General features: G+C 46.4%; 1 protein-coding gene across 1 annotated transcript in view; it reads right to left on the reverse strand.

Annotated features, from left to right (window-relative positions):
* The window catches only part of topbp1 (DNA topoisomerase II binding protein 1), a 29,455-nt gene that overhangs the window by 4,340 nt on the left and 6,120 nt on the right, over positions 1–18,995 (reverse strand). Inside the window, exons 10-26 of the mRNA XM_080793540.1 lie at positions 18,747–18,994; positions 17,797–18,131; positions 16,941–17,113; positions 16,347–16,558; positions 15,582–15,745; positions 15,007–15,171; positions 9,622–9,807; positions 8,695–8,810; positions 8,443–8,566; positions 8,173–8,310; positions 7,704–7,791; positions 6,712–6,928; positions 6,102–6,367; positions 4,298–4,431; positions 2,873–2,966; positions 1,930–2,093; positions 1,273–1,401 (exon numbers count right to left, since the gene is read on the reverse strand). Of these exons, the coding sequence (XP_080649666.1) occupies positions 1,273–1,401; positions 1,930–2,093; positions 2,873–2,966; positions 4,298–4,431; positions 6,102–6,367; positions 6,712–6,928; positions 7,704–7,791; positions 8,173–8,310; positions 8,443–8,566; positions 8,695–8,810; positions 9,622–9,807; positions 15,007–15,171; positions 15,582–15,745; positions 16,347–16,558; positions 16,941–17,113; positions 17,797–18,131; positions 18,747–18,994 (2,953 nt within the window). The remainder of the gene's footprint in view (positions 1–1,272; positions 1,402–1,929; positions 2,094–2,872; positions 2,967–4,297; positions 4,432–6,101; positions 6,368–6,711; positions 6,929–7,703; positions 7,792–8,172; positions 8,311–8,442; positions 8,567–8,694; positions 8,811–9,621; positions 9,808–15,006; positions 15,172–15,581; positions 15,746–16,346; positions 16,559–16,940; positions 17,114–17,796; positions 18,132–18,746; position 18,995) is intronic.

Below are 18,995 nucleotides of genomic sequence, written 5' to 3' on the forward strand. Positions count from 1 at the left end.
TTAAGTAAAAGCTTTGTGCAGTAGTGAGTTTTAATATGTTGAAAAGGGGACACCGAGTTTGCCTGCCTGATTGATTTTGTGAGAAAAATAAGCAACCTTTCCTAGGTCTATGAAAACAAGTCCAAAGGAAGCGACCATTATTATAATAGGCCACATGAGTACTTTTATAATCAGATATTTGAAAATAGCAGATCTACAAGCTCCACAACATTGTGAGCTACTAGCACCACTACCAACAAGCGACTGTACAGCCCAAAGACGATTAATAATGAGCAGACATGGCAACACAGTCGGTCACGGTTAGTGACAAAGCTGAGACTTTGGAACCGTTAGCAGGGCCCTGCTGGATGATCTCAGGCAGTGACCAAGCTCACAGAGAGCTTGAAGGTAGGAGTCTGACAATTCAGGGCTTTAAAAACAATGTGTGTGATATTGCTCACTTCTTACTGTAGGTGTTAAAAGCCTGACAGCAGTTGTTGTGTATCAGTTACTTTGTATGTTTCCCTTGCTGACAAACTGATTTAAGTGCTTTGCAATAGCAAGTCGGCCGGAGATAAAAGCATGGATGACCTTTTCTAGGTGTGCAAGAAATGGCCTGACCTTCGTTAGCTGACTCAGTTGGGCAACGCAGAAAATAAGCACTTTAGCCACCTGGATGTCAAAAGACAGCTCAGCTAACATGACACCTACAGTATGTTGCAAGGCTGAGGATCATTTCGAACATTGTTAGAAAGGGCAGCCAGACTAGAAGCAAGATCACTGACTGACGCTGCTTTATATGAACACATTTTATGGCTAAATGCAGAGGAGAACGTATTTTCGAACGCCATACTGTATGTGCAAAATGCATCTTATATATTCTTTTCATTAATATTTGTATTGATTTTTTATCAATACAAAATACAAATCAAAACAGACAGCTCAGCTCAGACACGTTGCAAAAGGCAAAGGACACAGATAACCTACTTATGTCAAGCAGTAAGTCCAGCTGTGATGCTGTCCGTGGTGTGCAGTAATGGCTGTCTTTTTCTGTCTCTCATTCGGTTTCCGTTTGTAATGTTTGACTTTCTTTTATTGGAAATATTACAGGATTAATATTGCTCACTTGCACTTACATTATTTTGCATGTGGGCAGAAGCGGTGGTCATTGTGGGCATTGGCTAGACGAGACAATCCCCGACAGACAGGGCACAAGCACTGCAGCACATATGCATGACAGGGACTTCTAAATCGACTAGTAGTCACTACGGCACCAAATGAGTTTAAATGTACCTGTTGGTCTGGATGTCCCTGCAGGGCCTTCCTCCAGCGCATGGCTGCAATGGCCAGTTTCTTCTGCATGGAGGGAATGGAGGGCAAGGCATCCAGGATAGAACTGCTACCCCACTCATAGTCCTCTTCCTGGAACAACATGCGCACAGACACAGGACACATACAGAAGAAAGTTAGTCCTGCCCCCATTATGTCAAAACCAATGTCTCTAGTATGCAGTCATAGCACGTCATAGTATATATGTATAGCATATATATATGTATAGTTTATATGTATAGTTTCATTATATAGATATTCCACTGTTACTTTCTTAGTTTACGCATGTTTCATGATAAATGTTTTTATGTGATGTATTCCCATGCTTGCTTAATGTAAATCGCTCTGGATTAAGAGCGTCTGCTAAATCACACCCGTGTGAAGTGAGTGGTGAAACTCCGTGTGGGGGTCCCCGGACGTTCCAGACCCACAGGAACGTGCCCTGCGTCCGAACCGGTCGAGAAATGACAGAGTTACCGCGTGGGGGTCCCCGGGGGGGTCTACGGAACATCCAGACCTCCAGGACCTTTTTGTGTTATCCTTTTAGCTTGCATGTATTTGTGTACATAAAGTAATCAATCAATCCAAAAACCAAAAGAACATGAAGACTGAGACCCTGACCTGGATAAAGTGTCCGGTGGAGCGGCAGGCGTCCAGGTAGGACCGATGCAGGATCCACTTGCCGGCAGCCATGGCGGCCAGGTACTTCTCGTTGCGCAGCGGGTTCCCCACCACCATGTGGGTGCAGCTGCGGTCAAAGGACTGGCCGTCCAGGGCCAGGCCTCCTGGACAAGACAAGACGAGAGGAAGGGAAACGACAGTCAAGACAAGTCCAGTTGAGTCCTAGAGCTCTCTGCTATTCTAAATCCTTTAGACTCGTTATTGACCTTATACCAACCTTGAAACATACTTTAGTTACGTCATGAAGAACAGTGGTCCCTTATTGGCCGGTGGAGTACACCGACATACATACATACATAGTACATACTGCTTGCGCAAGTAATGACTGAAAACACGTTTTATTCTCTTACAAAGATCCTGTATTTTCTCCACCTTTTTAAAGCGCCCTCTGCCGTTTACACCACGATTCAAATTGAGATTTAGTCGCAATTTATTTGTCAACGGTTTGAATCGATTTACGATATATTGTTACATGCCTAAGCAAAACTGAACGTGATGTGCAATAAGGACTATCATGTGCATTGAGGCTCCAATATAAATCATTTTATGACATTTTGAACCTGGTTTCTTCGTCAGGTTCCGTTCTTCTCCCCATGCAATGACCATCTCTTAACCCAGAAACCCAAAAAAGTAAGTGATACTCTGGACTGCAGTACTCCATTATCTAAAAACTAAATACAGGGTTCCCACACATTTCTACCAATGAATTTCCAACACTTTTCCAAAAAGATTCCAGAATATTTAACCCAATTTCCAGACCTATGTAACAATTATTAAGTGCAATAATGGCTCTCTTACTCCTATTGTTCAATGCGGTTTATCAACAATAAAGCAAAGAATATAGAATGGTATAATTCCATTCCAAAACTAAAGCTATATTTACCCAGTTCCTCGATGAGGTGACTGTAATCGATGCGTTCCTGTGGATTGAGCGAGGACAGCTGAAACCTTGGTGGTTCCTTTTTCTCCTCGGTCTCCTGTGAAGCAACGGAAGGAGAGTTTATAGGACGCACATCTCATACACAAAGGCAAAAGAGCACTTAAGGTCTGACACCACTGCCACTAAGGGGCACTATCCATAGTTATAAAGGATAGAGAGGACAGGAGCGACAGCCCCACCCCCCCGCTATTCATTTCAATGGAACTTGCTCAGTGGCATTTTTGAAGCACCCGGAAGAACGCTCCACTTCCGCATTTGCCAACTAAAGTTTGGTTAGCACGGGCATGGGCTCGCCTTCAGTTCCAGCTCTGACCAGTAGGGCTCAGCGCTTCAACGCTGGCCAGCCTTTCTGGGGGCTTGGGCGCTATCTCCTTGGGTCACCGTGTTGTTCTTTAGATTGGAATTCCCATAAGGCAGTGGTTTTCAACCAGTGGTCCGGGGACCACCTTGAAGGGATTCCAATTGGTCCCCAGCTAAATGATGGAGTTGGTAACCAAATGTACCCTTATTAGATCTTTAATGCTTGAGTGTAAAATGAGACCTGTACAGGTACATATGGTTTCATTTTACACTCTCAAGAGTTCAATTATTGTTAAACAAGTCGACAAAATTAGAGAATGCAGAATAATTATTTTGATCAACCCTAGCATGTTATCTGTCCTATGGTACAAACATCAATACAGCATGGAAATGGACAAAATCTTATCCAACGGCAACAAAAAAGTTTTCGGTCTAAATGTCATCAGGTGTTCCGTGGCTCACAAATGCTGAATAAATAATGCGAGTGCATTTGTACACTCTCAGAGTTATGTGGGTCCTTGAAAGGTTTGAAAACCACTGATCTAGGCATAAATAAATAAAATCGATGATCAGGAAAAACACTTTTTGCTCAGGAATCCTTCAGAATAAAGGCGCTAGAGTGAACGGCTGCACGCAAGCGTGAAACATGCAGAGAGCGCTGCACAAGGCGTTGCCTAGCAACGGCCATGTCAAAAATATCGATTTCAGCGATCCGGTTTTATATAATTATTAAAACGTCCCCAGACGTCATGGGCCTCCTATGGGTGTAATTCTAAAGATATCTGGAGACGTCTGGGCAACAAAACCTGTTAAACATCCTCAATATTTTTCAACTACCGCTGTCATACATTATCCCTTGCTTAAAGTACACCTACAAGTTGATTAAATAATAATGTAAATAGCACAGCAAGAGTATGAAAACAGCCGTGCAAAATCAACGACTCGAAAAATGGTATCGGAATGGCATTCTTCTTGTACCTGTGGCTCAGGTGGCAGGAGAGGGGGAAGGCTGTGTGTGTTTACCTGTGGCTCGGGTGGTAGGCGAGGGGGAAGGCTGTGTGTGTTTACCTGTGGCTCGGGTGGTACAGGGGGGTTGGCGAGGGGGAAGGCTATGCTGGGAGCTTTAGGGGTGAGGATGTCATCCTCCACCTCCTCCACTGGAGGGGTCATGGTCCTCTGCTGGTCGATGACGTCACAGACAACTGACGGGTGGAGGGAGAAATCATACTTTAGAGGGGAGCATTGACATTAGAGGGCAAGGGGCAAATTATGAGATGTTTCATCAATCTTCGATTTATGTTGTGTGTTCTTATCAGAGAAAAACCTTATCTTCCGTTTTTTTTCCTGGCCGATATAGCAGAGATTATTTGATTTATCTTTGACAACATTAAAGATCCCTGCACACAGAGTGCGTTTTAGCAGCGTTTCTCCGTCGGTTTTCCGAAAAACGCGCGTGCAACCACCTTAATAAATGAAATATTTACAAATAGAAACTTTTATCAAATGTAGGTTTTTTTTAATTGATCACATCATTCTGCACTTAAAAAAACGTTGGGAACCCTCTGAAATACAAAGTGGTGGAAGCTCAGATGGATGCAGAAGAAAATCCAAATTTATTGCAGCACAAAAAAAGAACAGAAAATCCAAAAAGCCCAAAAGATCGCAAAAATGCTAAATAAACGACTGTTCTTTTCCAAAAGTAAGGCTAAATTCTTTCAACTACAGCGTACCTTCAAAAACACAGGAGAGAGTGAACATTTAAAGACATCAGTGTACTCTCAATATCTCAACGCCTACTGAATGAAAAACAGGGTTTAAATATAGAAACAAATCAACACCATGACGGAACAAAACTAAGGTGTGGTGCTTAAAACAATTTTACTGCATAACCCATGTTCCCCGCTATTTAATCCATGTTGATGAACTGGGGCGAATGGGTGGGCCGCCCAGAAGCTGTCCAAACACAACCGTCGGCAGTGGAGAAACCTTCATCGATTAAAAAGGGAACATTCCCTGCGTCGACGATGACGCAACGCTGACAGACACCTGACAAACAATGTCCAAAATGGCCACCAGAGGGCTACCACAATCCCAAACCATGACAGTAATACCCAATACGGAAATAGCAAGACTTGCTATCTCCGTTTTACTTCCTGTATCTGCGTGAACTTTTAGGAGGTGGGAAGCAGGTTGGAGTCTATTAATTCCAATGGAAAAGTGAATATGAACACAGCTTCTTTACTTTAGCCTCATGGTCACTGAACCAAATATTGGACCCGGTCGCCACAAACCACACAATCTTCCCAAGATTTTCATACTAAAATGTTTTTTTTTCCAGAGGAAAATCTACTTTATTATCGAGCTCTCTCTGTCCCAGCAACACACTCTCGTGGGATCTAGCACCAGTAACCATAGGACGTTCGCGAGATTTTCTGTCTGACGCCGGCGCCCACCTAGGAGACGATTTGTGTAACCATAATCGAGATGGACTATCTTCCTAAATAACCCATTTTGGGCGGGAACCCCTTTGGGTGTTTTAAAGCATTATGTTATACTTTAGCTATTGAAAAATAGAAACTTGTAGGTCTGCCATTTTTGAAAAATCGTGAAAATGTGCCTCAAATATATATATTGAATATATATTATGACAGTGACCATTTTTAACTCAAATCTTTGCTTCTGGGGAGGTCCCTGGAACAACATATTTTCAGATGGGGGGACGGAGGCATATTACATATAATTTTTGGTGTCCTTGACATGAAATATTGAGAACCACTGATATAGAAACATGAGGTTTTTCCAGAAAAAAAGGCATTTTAAAAAGAAATGTTTTAAATGTTGACGTCAGGCCTAAATCTTTGGTACTGCTCACCCATCTCCACCAGCTCAGAGTCAGTCATGGAGTCCCGGTGTGATGACGACGTGGCGTTTTCTGGCTGATTAGTGGTGGAGGGAGTAGTGGTGGAGGGTGGTGGTGGCATCATGGCCAGGGGCTCCGAGTGCTGTGAAGGGCTGCCAGGCCACTGGAGGTTGTCGGCCAGCTTGGCTCTCTCCTCCCTGGCTGTGGGGTCGTCCCACACAATCTGCTCACTCTGAGATGGCTCCGAGTTCATATCCATGGCCGCTTCCCTGGACACCCTGGGAACCAGCAGACAGAGCAGTGGTTGGAAATTCTCATAAAAAAAGGAGGCGTGAAGTAATATCATGATCATGACTAGGGCTGTCACGATTACCGGTATACATTTTAACTTTACTATTAATTGAGATTAACGCAATTGTGTTTTTGTGGTTGGACACATGAATGAAAAATCCATTTCTGTTTGGCTTTTAGGCTTTGAAGTTGCACAGGTGCAGATATGATGAATAACCTAAATATACAAAAACATGACTGACATATTTAACAACTTCATACGTTTAATAAAACAACAACGATTACGACGATTATGCAAAAATAATGATGTATCGATTGCGACAGCTCTAACCTCAGGGCCTCCAGGGTGCGTCTGCTCCCACTGCGTCCCGGGCGAGGCCCCTGGCCGTCGGGCGTGCCACGTGGGGAGGAGTGGGAGTCTGCCCCGACGGAGCCCAGCCTGTTGAGGCGGACTGAGGACCGCCGGCCTGCGCTCAGCTTGGTGGCAGACATGATCTCCTGGAGCTGCTTCTGCAGAGTGTCTCTCATCTCCTGGGTCTCGCTGAAATCTGAGAGGGGAAAAAAAGAGGAAAGTTAAGAAAGGCCATGAATTACAATGTTCGGTAACACTTTCTATGACGCCCACATTTAAAGTGTTACCCAATGTTCTTCTTATCGTAAGTTTATCACCTACCTTTTACTACTATAATTATACTATCTTAGTACGGTAATACTACTGTTATATAAGAATTACTAAACCTCCATCCTTCGATCTGTCTTCATCCATTTTTCTCTTCAGGGGCTGGCCAATAGATCATTGCACACAGGGATGGACCACTGGCATATGTGAATAAGCTGAAGATATAGATTTTTCTGGATTCATAATTCTTCACCATTCAAGACGTGAATTAGAATTTTTATGAACTTTTTTGAACACTGCTGTGGGTTGAGTTGGGGAAGTGACTCCTGGGAGCAGTGCTATGTTAACTGATCGGTAGGTGTTTCCAATCGTCTAATAGTAGCAAGCCTTGGCGAGGGCTGTACACACACACACACACACACACACACACACACACACACACACACACGCGCCACACCAGAGAGTGCCAGCAGAGTACAGCATTCCTGCGGCGTATAAAGAAAAACAGGCGGTCATGTACTAATAGCCATGAGTTGAGCGGTATGGACGTGCACAAATGATGTTAATGTTGAGCTGGCTCAACAGTTATCCTCACTAACTTACTCATATTGTGATTATCTCAAATAATTGCGATTAGTCTATTATGTAATTGTGACAGGCCTACCTGGGTATGGACTAGTAGATAGTAAGTGAACAGATTGTACCTCTCTCCTCCTGTTCCTGGTGTTGCTCCACCTCTCCGTCATTGAGACGTGAGCATGTCGACGCCTCCTCTGTGGTGTTGTCCACAGGCTGTGGTAGAAACAAGTCCAAGTAAAGATGTCAGAACTGGGACTGTAAAGCCAACTCTGGTCCACCAGCTGAAACTCGCCAGCCAAACAAAGTAGCCATAGCAACAGCTATTTATGCCGGCTGGCTGGTGTTAATTCACCATTTCAGTGGACTTTAATGTTTTTCAGTCCAAGGACCCCTTAGCTGAGAGAGAGAGATGAGCTAGTACATATTGTATGACATTTGTTTTGTTTCTTTACACATTCTTTTCCATTAATATCTTGTTATTTTCAGACATAGAAAAATATACTTTGTAAACTTGACTGGTGGCTCTGTACTTGAGTCTGCTCTTTTTCCCCCTCTACCCACCCCTCTCCTGACTTATCTTGTCGTGCGACCTACCATCTCGGTGACATCTTTAGCTTGTGTTCGAGTGGTCCTCTGGGAGCTGTCTGGTACCTGGCTAAGGTTCAGGCTCATCTTGGGGTTGTAGGTGAACGGATACAGAACCTCCGAGACGCGCTTCTGCTCCTCAGCGCACTGCAGAGGAGACCAAAACAAATAGTGCGCACACACACACACATCAACTTCTTATCAGGATTAGCCAACATAAGAAAAATAGCAGATAAAAATCAGCTCATGTGGTTCATGTGGTTAAGGGAGCAGACGTACAGCCTGTAGCCAGTGTTGAGACACCACATGCAGTCCTCTCTCCTTCACTCCTCTGTATTCACGAGTGGTGTCCCCCACCCGGCCTTGGTAGATGTAATGAGTCACAGTGTCATCACAAGACCACCTGTAGAAACAATGCATAACTAACAGGTTAACCCTTTACATTTGTTTTAATTATTATCTGTGAGTGATCTATTAAAGAGTATTTGAGAGGGGTGAAGGTGTGGGTTCTATGTAAACTTGGCACCAGACCTGAAGTCTGCTCCCAGAGAGGCAGCAGTAGCATTCAGTTCACTCTGCATCTTGACCAGCTTCTTTCCCACACAAATCACCACGCCAGCCAGGGGTCCAGCTTCCTTTTCCTGGACCTATTCATGAAATTGATAAAATAATACATCAATATTTTCATGGAACAACTCAGACAAAAGTTTCATGTTTGAGTTTGACCCATTGAGTTACATAAGACCACAGGATCATCATTTGATGGACTAACGATTATACAATTATTTTCCGGGAACTGCAAACTGCAAACAGACAAACTATTACATTTACAGGATTTGGCTTCGCTCTCTGCATACTGTGTGTACGAGGGGGTCTGGAAATAAATTGAGTTTACTTTGATCTTTTTTAGGTAGTTAGCTGAGCCAGAGTGAATTAGTCATTGGCCAGGTAGAGGTGTTGCCCAATAATCTGATTATGATTTTCTGGAAAATGAGATGATACATTTCAAGGGGTTTATCTTCTCAATAAAAAGGTACTATCTCTCGAACACAGGCCGGGGTAGACAAACTTAGGCACGGGTGCCAACATTGGCACAGGGGAGGGGGCGATCAGTGGCACACTGACACGTAAAATATATATATTTTAAATGTACTCAATTAAATTAAGTGCTCTTACATCTGTATGGAAATTAAATCCTGCAAATAACTCTACATTAATTCACATTTGAACTCTGACGTTGAGTATAATGGTCATAACAATGTGGAAAAAGTATTTCAAAAGTAGAAAACAAATGCATAAATAAATGTTATAGACAGTATATGGACAGTCAAACTCAGTTGGAAATATTGAATTGTGATGTGGTGTCATAAATTAATGTGGATATGGCACAATAAAAACACCTGCTCTAACTTATAGGCCACCTTTGAGAGTGAGTGTGCGTGCGTGTAGTCTGTGTACCTCCGGCTCTGTGGGCCTGTTGAACTGGGGACTGGCACTCAGTGCCTGCATGGCTGCAGCGTGGCTGCGGCTGCTGTTGGCCAGAGCTAACTGCATCTTTCTGTTGACCAGATCGGTCAGCGGAGTCTCCACCTTCACCCCCAGCTTAGATGCTCCCGCTGGAGTGTCCAACAGTCCCAACGCATCCTAGAACAAAAAAGGGACATCCTACCCATTAAGAGTATATCGTTGCTGTCGGGTGGTACTGGTAATGTCCAAAGTTTTCAGGAACGATGTAGAAGTAGTGTTCAGAAGTAAAGAAAATAGCCAATCTACGCCTCTGCCCAAACAGTCTACAAGTAAGTAAGCAAGCCTTGCCAAGCCACGTGGCCCGGCCCATAGGGCAGGAACCTATCTCCTGTAGTGTGAGGCAGCTCGATTTACAAACTAGGTACTCGTAAATGGACATGACGCTAGTATGTCGCAGAGACTAGCCTGTTGCCTCTCAATCTCAGAGCACACACTTTAACCACAAGGCCACTAAACTATATAACTGCCTATAATAAACTCAGCACAAAAGCCTTGGTTGGTTATTTCTCCCCTTTAAAAATACCAATTGGTATGGACATTATTGAGGAACTGTATGCTATGGAAAAACTAACATTCATACTACAAGAGGATAAATTCTATAAAAAGTGGGAAAAGTGGAATCTCTTCTCTCAGCCTAGCGATATTGCAATAGGATTTCATTGAATGTTTTTTGTAACGTGAAAAATGCAGCCTTTTTTGGAGATTTTGTGGAGATTTGTGTGTGTGCGTGCGTGCATGCAGGGCTGTGTGATGCGTAGTGCAGTAGGACTGCAGTAGTGCTTGTAGTTAGTGCATGTTGTGCATGTTGCTTCTGCTTGCTACTCTGCTTTCAGCTACTGCCGCCGGCTAGCCCTCCTCGCGGGGGGTGAAAAGAGGAGCTGAGTTGCGTAAGTCTCCTCCTGCCGGTACACAGCCTCTCCACCGCCAAGACTTCTGCAGTGCCTCCTCGTGGCCACACACGGTAACTGGGTACCTTGCGGTCCCAGGCCAAACTGTAGAGGATCTCGGAGCAACAGTGGGCCCCAGAGGCAAGGCGTGCAGGCCCACCGGTGTGTGGACACGCCCTGGCGCCTGCCAACCACTGTCCCAGCTATGGGCAAATAGCATGGGCAGGTGGGGCTCATAGCCGTGGAAGGCAAGGCAACCCATCTAGGAGAAGGACACTCTGAAGTAAAACCAGGACTGCGAGGAGTTGCGCCCCACAGTCCTTAATTAGCATTGTAAAGCCAACCATGAAGTACAAAGTCATCCCAAATCCTATACTTCCAGCAGCGGGAGTCTGCAGGAACATCGCAGCGGACGGTGGTGTTGGTCCTCCTCCTGGAGGACATCATGACGATAGGACCTTAAACCCGCGAGGGAGGGCCCTGTCCGATCACAGCACCCCGTCCAATGCACTCTTGCGTTGTCGGAGACCATTTCTTATGGGAACCTTCAACGCATGTACAGTAAGAGAAGATGCTAGACTGGTGGAGCTAGCACACTGTGCTGAGGAAAGGGGAGTGGAGATCCTGGGGATCCAGGAACACAGGAGAGTGCACACTGAAGACCGGATCGTGTACCGCAGAGTGGAGAGATGCACGTTCATCACTTCATCTGCATGGCGAAACGAGGCCCAGGCTGCAACAGGGGGCGTAGGGCTACTGCTGGGTTCTCGAGCGCGTAAGGCTCTCCGTCGGGCTTACCATCACACCGACAGGATCCTTATCGCAGAGTTCTCAGGCAACCCAGTAACAACAGTCATAGTTGTGTACTCGCCCACCAACGTGGCACCACCTGAGGAGGTGGAGAAGTTCTACGAGGACCTTTCAACAGCGGTTCAAGACGTCCCAGCGCACAACTTTCTGGCAATCCTGGGGGATTTCAACGCAAGGCTCGGACCAGAGGACGCGCCCTTCCCATATCATGACTCTACCAACCGCAATGGTGCACACCTTGCCTCCCTCCTCATGGAACATCAGCTACTGGCAGCGAACACCATATTCAGGAAAAGATCAGGCAAGAGATGGACGTTCCAAGACCGAGCCTCAGGTATGCTACGACAACTGGATTATATACTAGTGAGGCAAAAGTGGAGGAATTCCATCCTGAATGCTGAGTCATACAGCACGTTCAGCTCTGTGGGCTCTGACCACCGCGTGGTCTCCATGAGGGTGCGACTGAGCCTCAGGGTCCCCAAGCCAAGCCCTAAAATCCGCTATGACTGGAAGGCATTCTCAACAGACCCTGGCCTGCAAGCCAGGTACACAGAGGAGGTCACAAGGCGCTTTCAGCTGCTGGATGAGGGTGAGGAGCCCAACAATGAATACAGGCGCTTCGTTGTCGCAAATGAGGAGGCAACCAGGCTGTGTGTGCCCGTTCTGGATAAATCCAGAACCACCCTGCAGTCCAGGCACCCGGAGGTCGTGGCAGCACGAGGAAGGGTGGAGGAAGCACGGCTTGGCTTTGCGCGAGAGCCAACTGCGGAGAAACGTGGGCGACTGAATGAAGCCAAACAGCTTCTATTCAGAACCTACGATAAGATCAAAGGGGAGGAACTCATGGAGAGGGTGCACAGAGTCCAGGAAGCGCAAGGTGAGAGGCAGTACGGTGAGGCCTGGAAGGTCATCAACGAAATGACTGGACGGAAGAGGACCAAGGAGGGACAGGTGGAGGGGCTCAGCCCTGAGGAAAGGGTGAACACCTGGTTCAACCATTTCCAAAGGTTGCTGGGAACAACAGTTGAGGGAGAGGAGGAAGACATACCACCATTACTCCAGAACCTCGACATCAATGATGGCCCCTTCACGGTCAGTGAGTTAACCAGGGCGAAAGCCACACTGAGAGTGGGCAAAAGTGCTGGGCCGGACGGCATACCTCCAGAGGTGGTAAAGAACTGCGGGTTTGACAACGTCATCCTACAGTTCTGTAACCTCGCCTTGCTAAACAGCAAGCAGCCTGACATTTGGTCTCTGTCCAACATCATCCCTGTGCCTAAGGCCGGGGACCTTTCGAAGCCAGACAACTACCGAGGCATCAGCCTGACATGCATCACCGCAAAGGTCTACAACCGTATGATCCTGAACCGGATAAGGCATGCCATCGACCCTCATCTGAGGGAGAACCAAAACGGTTTTCGAGAAGGGAGAACTACCGTGGCCCAGATCTTGGCCCTAAGGAGAATCATTGAGGAGGTCAAAAGGAACAACCTGACTGCCGTGTTGTGTTTTATCGACTTCAAGAAAGCATTTGACTCGATACACAGAGGAACGATGATGAAGATCCTTAAGGCCTACGGTGTCCCTCCCAACTTACTCCGGGCAATAGAAACCATGTACGCAGGAACAAGGGCCAAGGTGTTGACTCCAGATGGCAACAGTGAGGAGTTTAACATCGTGGCTGGAGTACTGCAAGGAGACACCCTAGCCCCCTTCCTCTTCGTCATAGTCCTGGACTACGCGTTGAGGAAGGCCATCAATGGACGAGAGCAGGACCTTGGCCTCACCATAACACCAAGGAGGTCGAGGCGACACCCAACAGTAGTCCTGACAGACTTGGACTACGCGGACGACATCAGCCTGCTCTCTGACCACGTGGAACAAGCGCAGGAGCTCCTGACCAGAGTGGAGTCAGAATGTGCCAAGGTTGGCCTCCGGCTGAATGCCAAGAAAACTCAAGTTATCACTTATACCATCCCATCAGAGCATCCACCTCTAACAACAACAGAAGGCACTGCTTTGAAGGAAGTCAATGACTTCAAGTACCTGGGCTCATGGGTCAACTCCACCGAACAAGACCTGAAAGTGAGGAAGGCCCTTGCATGGAGGGCCCTAAACGGCATGGCCAGCGTATGGAACTCCAACCTCCCCTGTCAAACCAAACTCAGCTTCTTCTACGCAACGGTAGAGTCCGTTCTCCTATATGGCAGTGAATGCTGGACCTTGAAGCCAACCCTGCAGAAGTCTCTCGATGGGTGCTACACCAGAATGTTGCGGGCAGTACTCAACATCAATAAGAGCACACATGTTACAAACACAACTCTGTATGATGGAATGCCAAGGGTGACCCAGAAAATAGCAGCCAGGAGAATGAGACTAGCAGGACACTGCCAAAGACACCAAGAGCTGCCAGCCAGTAAACTAGTGCTGTGGGAACCAACACACGGGCACCGGTCACGAGGACGTCCAACGCTAACATACGTGGATGTACTCAAGAACGACGCAGGAGCGCAAAGTACCAACGAACTGGTCAGATGTATGGAGAACCGGGATGACTGGAAACGACGATGGAGGGCTCGTCTGAGGACGACCTAGAGAGTGGAGATCCCATATCTTCAGAATCTGGGACCTAACGCCATCCTCCAGGATGACAATGCTCGCCCCCACAGAGCCAGGATCATCACAGAGTCCCACTAGAATGTGGGAGTGGAGAGGATGGCCTGCCGTGAGTACAGACCTCAACCCAATTGAACACTTGTGGGATCAGTCAGCTTGGGCGTGCTGTACGTGCTAGAGTGACCAACATAAGCTTGTTGGCTGACTTGCAACAAATTCTGGTTGAGGAATGGGATGCCATCCCACAGCAAAATGTGGCTAGGTTGGTGACCACCCGCATGAGGAGGGGGTGCAAAGTGGTTGCGGCTGTGTATGGATCATCCAGACTCTACCGAGTTCCGAAAGGCCAAACCACAGCAATGGATCGCCATGCAACTCCTTGCAACCAAACGGTTGAAACTCTAAATCTACCACTCTCCATGGTTTTGACCAAAAGGTCAATGTCTTCATTTCTGACTTCAGGAAGCATCTCGTTTGGAATATAAACTCTTCTAGAGAGACTTTAGATGTACCAGCGTGAGGTAAGAACGGAAGATTATGCCTCCCAGTTTTGCAGCGTAACGGAAGGTGGGGCTTTTCAGAGTAAAATCTGCCTCATCTGCTGGCACTCTAGTGCCTTTATTTTTTAAGAATTCACCGGCAGAATAGTGTTAACACACAATTAATACTGTGTAAAAATGGCCAATATGTGTTGTTTTTTCCTTATTACTGTGGGAGAGTGCAATCATTCAATCAGCTAAGCAACTCAAAACAAGCGTGAATACCAACTATTTGCCATTTTGGCAATTTATTTGGAGGTGCTACCCACACGTTTAGCTGTGTTGCTCATTCCACAATTGCCTGAATACAATACCAATTGGTATTATAAAAGTGGAAAATAATGGACCAAAGTTAAGTTTTCGAACCCAGGACCTTCTAGCTGTGAGGCGACAGCACAAACAACTGTGCCACCGTGCCCCTGTATGTTCCATTTTGAATGGTGACATCCCTAAAGGAGTCTTACCTTGACATTGAAGGTGGGCCTGAACAGCTGATCTCTGCTGAGGAAGCGGGAGGGCGTGTCCAGCTGCAGGGAAGGCTCCCTCTCCAGGGCGTTCCTCTGCTGCTGCGGCGTGCTGGGACGCGGGTTCTCCTTGGCCTTCATCTGGTCCACCACCGAGCGGAACGCCTTTACATATAGATATATATATATATTGTTTTTTTAATTATTATTCATAGTGCAGACATGATGAGCATTCAGTTTACAATGCACCTCCCCCACCCCCCCTTTTGAGCTGCCAAATCTAGTGTTCAAAACAGTGGGCTGAAATTGTAAAAAACTAAAAAGAGAAAAAGCAAAGAATAATAATAACATAGAAAATAATCAAACAATATAGAATATATAATTAACTAATAAGTAGATATAATAATACCGGTAATAATAATAATAATAAATCAAATATATTGCATGGAGGTATGTGAATGTGACCATTGAACATTATAATTGTAGTAATGAAAGGAAAGAGGAGAGAAGAAGAGGAAACGTAAAAAGGTGTTAAGCACAAAAAGAAACAAAGAGAGACAGGAGGGGGGAAAGACCTTGCTGCGGAAGCGGCTCACGTCCAGAGGGGTCACAGCCTTGCCGCTCTGGATGCCCAGCAGAGGGAGCTCTGGGGAGAGGCAGCGCTGCACCGGAGGAGGCCGGGGAGGAGGAGGCATCATGACCTGCTGGGAACCGCCGATGAAGCTCTCGTTGTCCGGCTCTGGGGACGACAGTGAAGTCAATGGAGGGTATGCGCATGCAAAGTGAGTTTAACCCATTCTGACCTGAGATCAGATTCTAAAAATGTTTTCTACATCCTGACAGTTTTCTGAAAAAGCGATGTTTCTATGTCAGTCGCTCTTCGATTTTTCAAAAATAGCAGACCTACAAGCTCTTAGCGTGCCACTCAGTGGTGCGCTATGAGCTTGTAGATCTGCTATTTCTCAATAGCTAAAGCATAACACTTTTCTGTTTGGATGTATGGGCCGTCAAGACCAGAAAGTCGTTCATATATTTTTTGCCAGTCAGTAGGCGTTCCCGCATAACTTCTGGGTATGATGATGATATCACGCGCCTAGCCTCCATTATTGACCGGACGGAGAGCGAAAGCCATGATCAGTGGTTCTCAAACATGTTTATCAAGGATCCAAAATGCATATGTATTTGGCTCCGCATCTGCTTGGATGAAGCAGGGTGGATCGGGATATTAACGGTGCGTTTGTGTGTCAATTACAAACAAGAAATTCTGTTCGATTGATAAACCGATTATTTGATTAATCGTTTAACCTCTGATAATGGAACAGCAGAGGAAGTGGACTGACCTGGTGATGGAGGCAGGTCGACTAGGAAACGTCCTTCCTCTGCCTTGTGGCCCTTCCTGGCAGACTCCAGTATCCAATGCAGGGTGACAGCTGGCAGGCTCCATTTCTTTGCTGCGTTGTACTTGGTGCCCTCGGGCGTCTGCAGAACCAAATGCGTGCTGGCCAGCATGCCTTTCTTCTGGTTGGCCATGCGTACAAAGTAGTCTTGGACACTGGGGGAAAAGGAGGAGGGGAGGTGTTACTCCAAATGTCAAGCCAGTTGCACCTACCTTGTGCCAGCGACTAAAAAATTAAGATCATACATTTTCAGCATTTTAAATATTTAATAGTCCTTTGATATAGTATACAAGCCAATTCAACTTCCAATTCCACATGAACCATCTCGGACTCATCTGGTGACTTCAATTTTCTTCATGTTTACGACATATGAAGTTTCACAGACAGAGACCATTTGTCCATTATTCCAGGGACATTTGAACAAATACCTCTATGCTGTACAATGAGCACACGTATATAAACGTCTTCATAGCATTTAGTCTGCACGCTAAACGGTTCTATGGGCCACAATCAATCACACCGAGACGAGACGCATACCTGGCTCCGAGGTACTTGACCAGCTCCATCAGGGACTCTCTCTCCGCTCCGGTGAACTGGCTCACGGAGAGGACACAGCCTGTGAGAGGAGAGCGGCCCTCCATCACAGCCACAGGGGTGAACAGAGGGTTTGAGGACAGCTGCAGAACACACTCCCTCTCCACACAGATGGCCTGGAAGAGAGAACATGTCATGAACCGGGGAACACCTTGGTCAATGATTGTACAACATGGTACCGTATGTTAGCTTCACATCATGAAGCATGGGTGGCTCAATATACTAACCATTAGACCGCCGTTCATTTTAGGTTTAAAGATGGGGGTGCCATAGTTTTGTACTTTTTCTGTTTTGTATGTGTCTATGGAGTTAACATTACGGTAGTCTAATCCCCCCAGGTGTGGTTATAATATGCAAGACAAATCTCTTCCCTGTGTATTTTTGTTTTGTTTCTGAAAGCTGATAAAGCCTTTGAGTCAAAAGTCCCAATCGAATATACACCGCTTTAGTGACTAAATCAGCCCCTCCCCTTATTATCATACAACAGCTGTGGCCGTGGCATAAGTTCAGGTGGGTGGCGCTAAGGTGAATATCAGGTACACTTAATTAATGAACTGGTGGGGGTGGCCACATAAAAACATAACATAATCACTTTTTTAAAAATAAATCTTCCTCCTAATCTAATCATAATACCTGATGATCATGTTTTAGGGCAGGGTACTACTCCTTTAACAAAATGACAATACCGACTCTTACATGCAATAGAACAATCTTTCATCACAATAAGAATAACGATTAACATCCCATTCCATCGGTATCGAACGGCTATTCTGTGATTTGACACACCCTTGAATCTCACCAGCCACGTGTCGGTGACGACCTCGTCCACGGTAGCGTCCACATCGCAGCCCATTAGCGGGACGACGGCGTAGTCGGCCACGGCGCGCGTGCGTCCCGCCAGCAGCTTGCCGCCGTTCTCCGTCACCAGCAGGGCCAGTAGGGCCTCGGCCTCAGGCCCGAAGCCCACCAGGAGGAAGCGTTTCCCGGCGAACAGGCCCAGGCCCGCCTGGCTGGCCTCCTGCATGGTGGAGTCGGACTCTGGCCCTCCGGTTTGGTCTGCAGCCCAGGAGGAGGAGGGCTCAGGCTGGGGGTCTAATGTGCTGCGGGACCTATCCACTGGTAGGGGCTGTTCCACTGGAGGAGAAAAGTACTAACGTCACGTGGAATGGAAATAGAATTGAAGACAACCTCCGCACACTCGACTTACTATTATGACAACAGGTGCGTCGGCGACAAAGCAGCAGACATGTAGAGAGGGGAGACCCGCACACTGTCACTTGCTGGTTCAAGAGCTTTTTATTTAATGTCTTTCGACCTTCCTCAGGCAGATGCCTGATTTGACATTAAATAAAAAGCTCTTGAACCAGCAAGTGACAGCGTGCAGATCTCCCTCCCTCTCAAGGTGTCTTTTATAAAATCTGACATTAAAAATAATAAAATTATGTATTTTTAAAAGTATCCAAGGTAATGGATCAAATGATGAATTTTACAAATAAACCACAGAATTGTGAATTTCCCATCTCTAATATTAGTACCGGTATGTATCATTTTAATTGTGAAACCGATTCACCAGCTTCAGTTTTCACTTTGATAATTATCTGTCTTTACTTTATCGACAGATTTTATGGTCCTCCTTCCTGATGACATGATCTTCTTGAAGTCGTCAAAACAACGACAATAACGCATTCCTTCAGCGACTCCGAATACAATGTGGGGAGAGGGGAGGGGGGGGGGTGGATGGCTGCTTACCTACTGTACGGTCATCGTCCATGTACTGAGACAGCATATCCTCTTCCGTCTTCTTGTGTCTGGGAGTGCTGGGGCTGTCGTAGTAGGGGGGAGGGGCCATGAAGGAGGCGGGGGCTTTGGGAGCGGGAGCGGTGGCTAAGGCCGCCGAGGCAGGAGGCAGACAGTCGGGGTGGAGGTAGTCGTCCTCCGCTAGCAGGCAGCCTCTGGAGAAGCAGTCTATGAGCCACTGGACTGTCACCACATGGGGTC

Source organism: Protomyctophum bolini (assembly GCF_963924005.1).
Source record: "Protomyctophum bolini genome assembly, chromosome: 21".
Classification (NCBI taxonomy): domain Eukaryota; kingdom Metazoa; phylum Chordata; class Actinopteri; order Myctophiformes; family Myctophidae; genus Protomyctophum; species Protomyctophum bolini.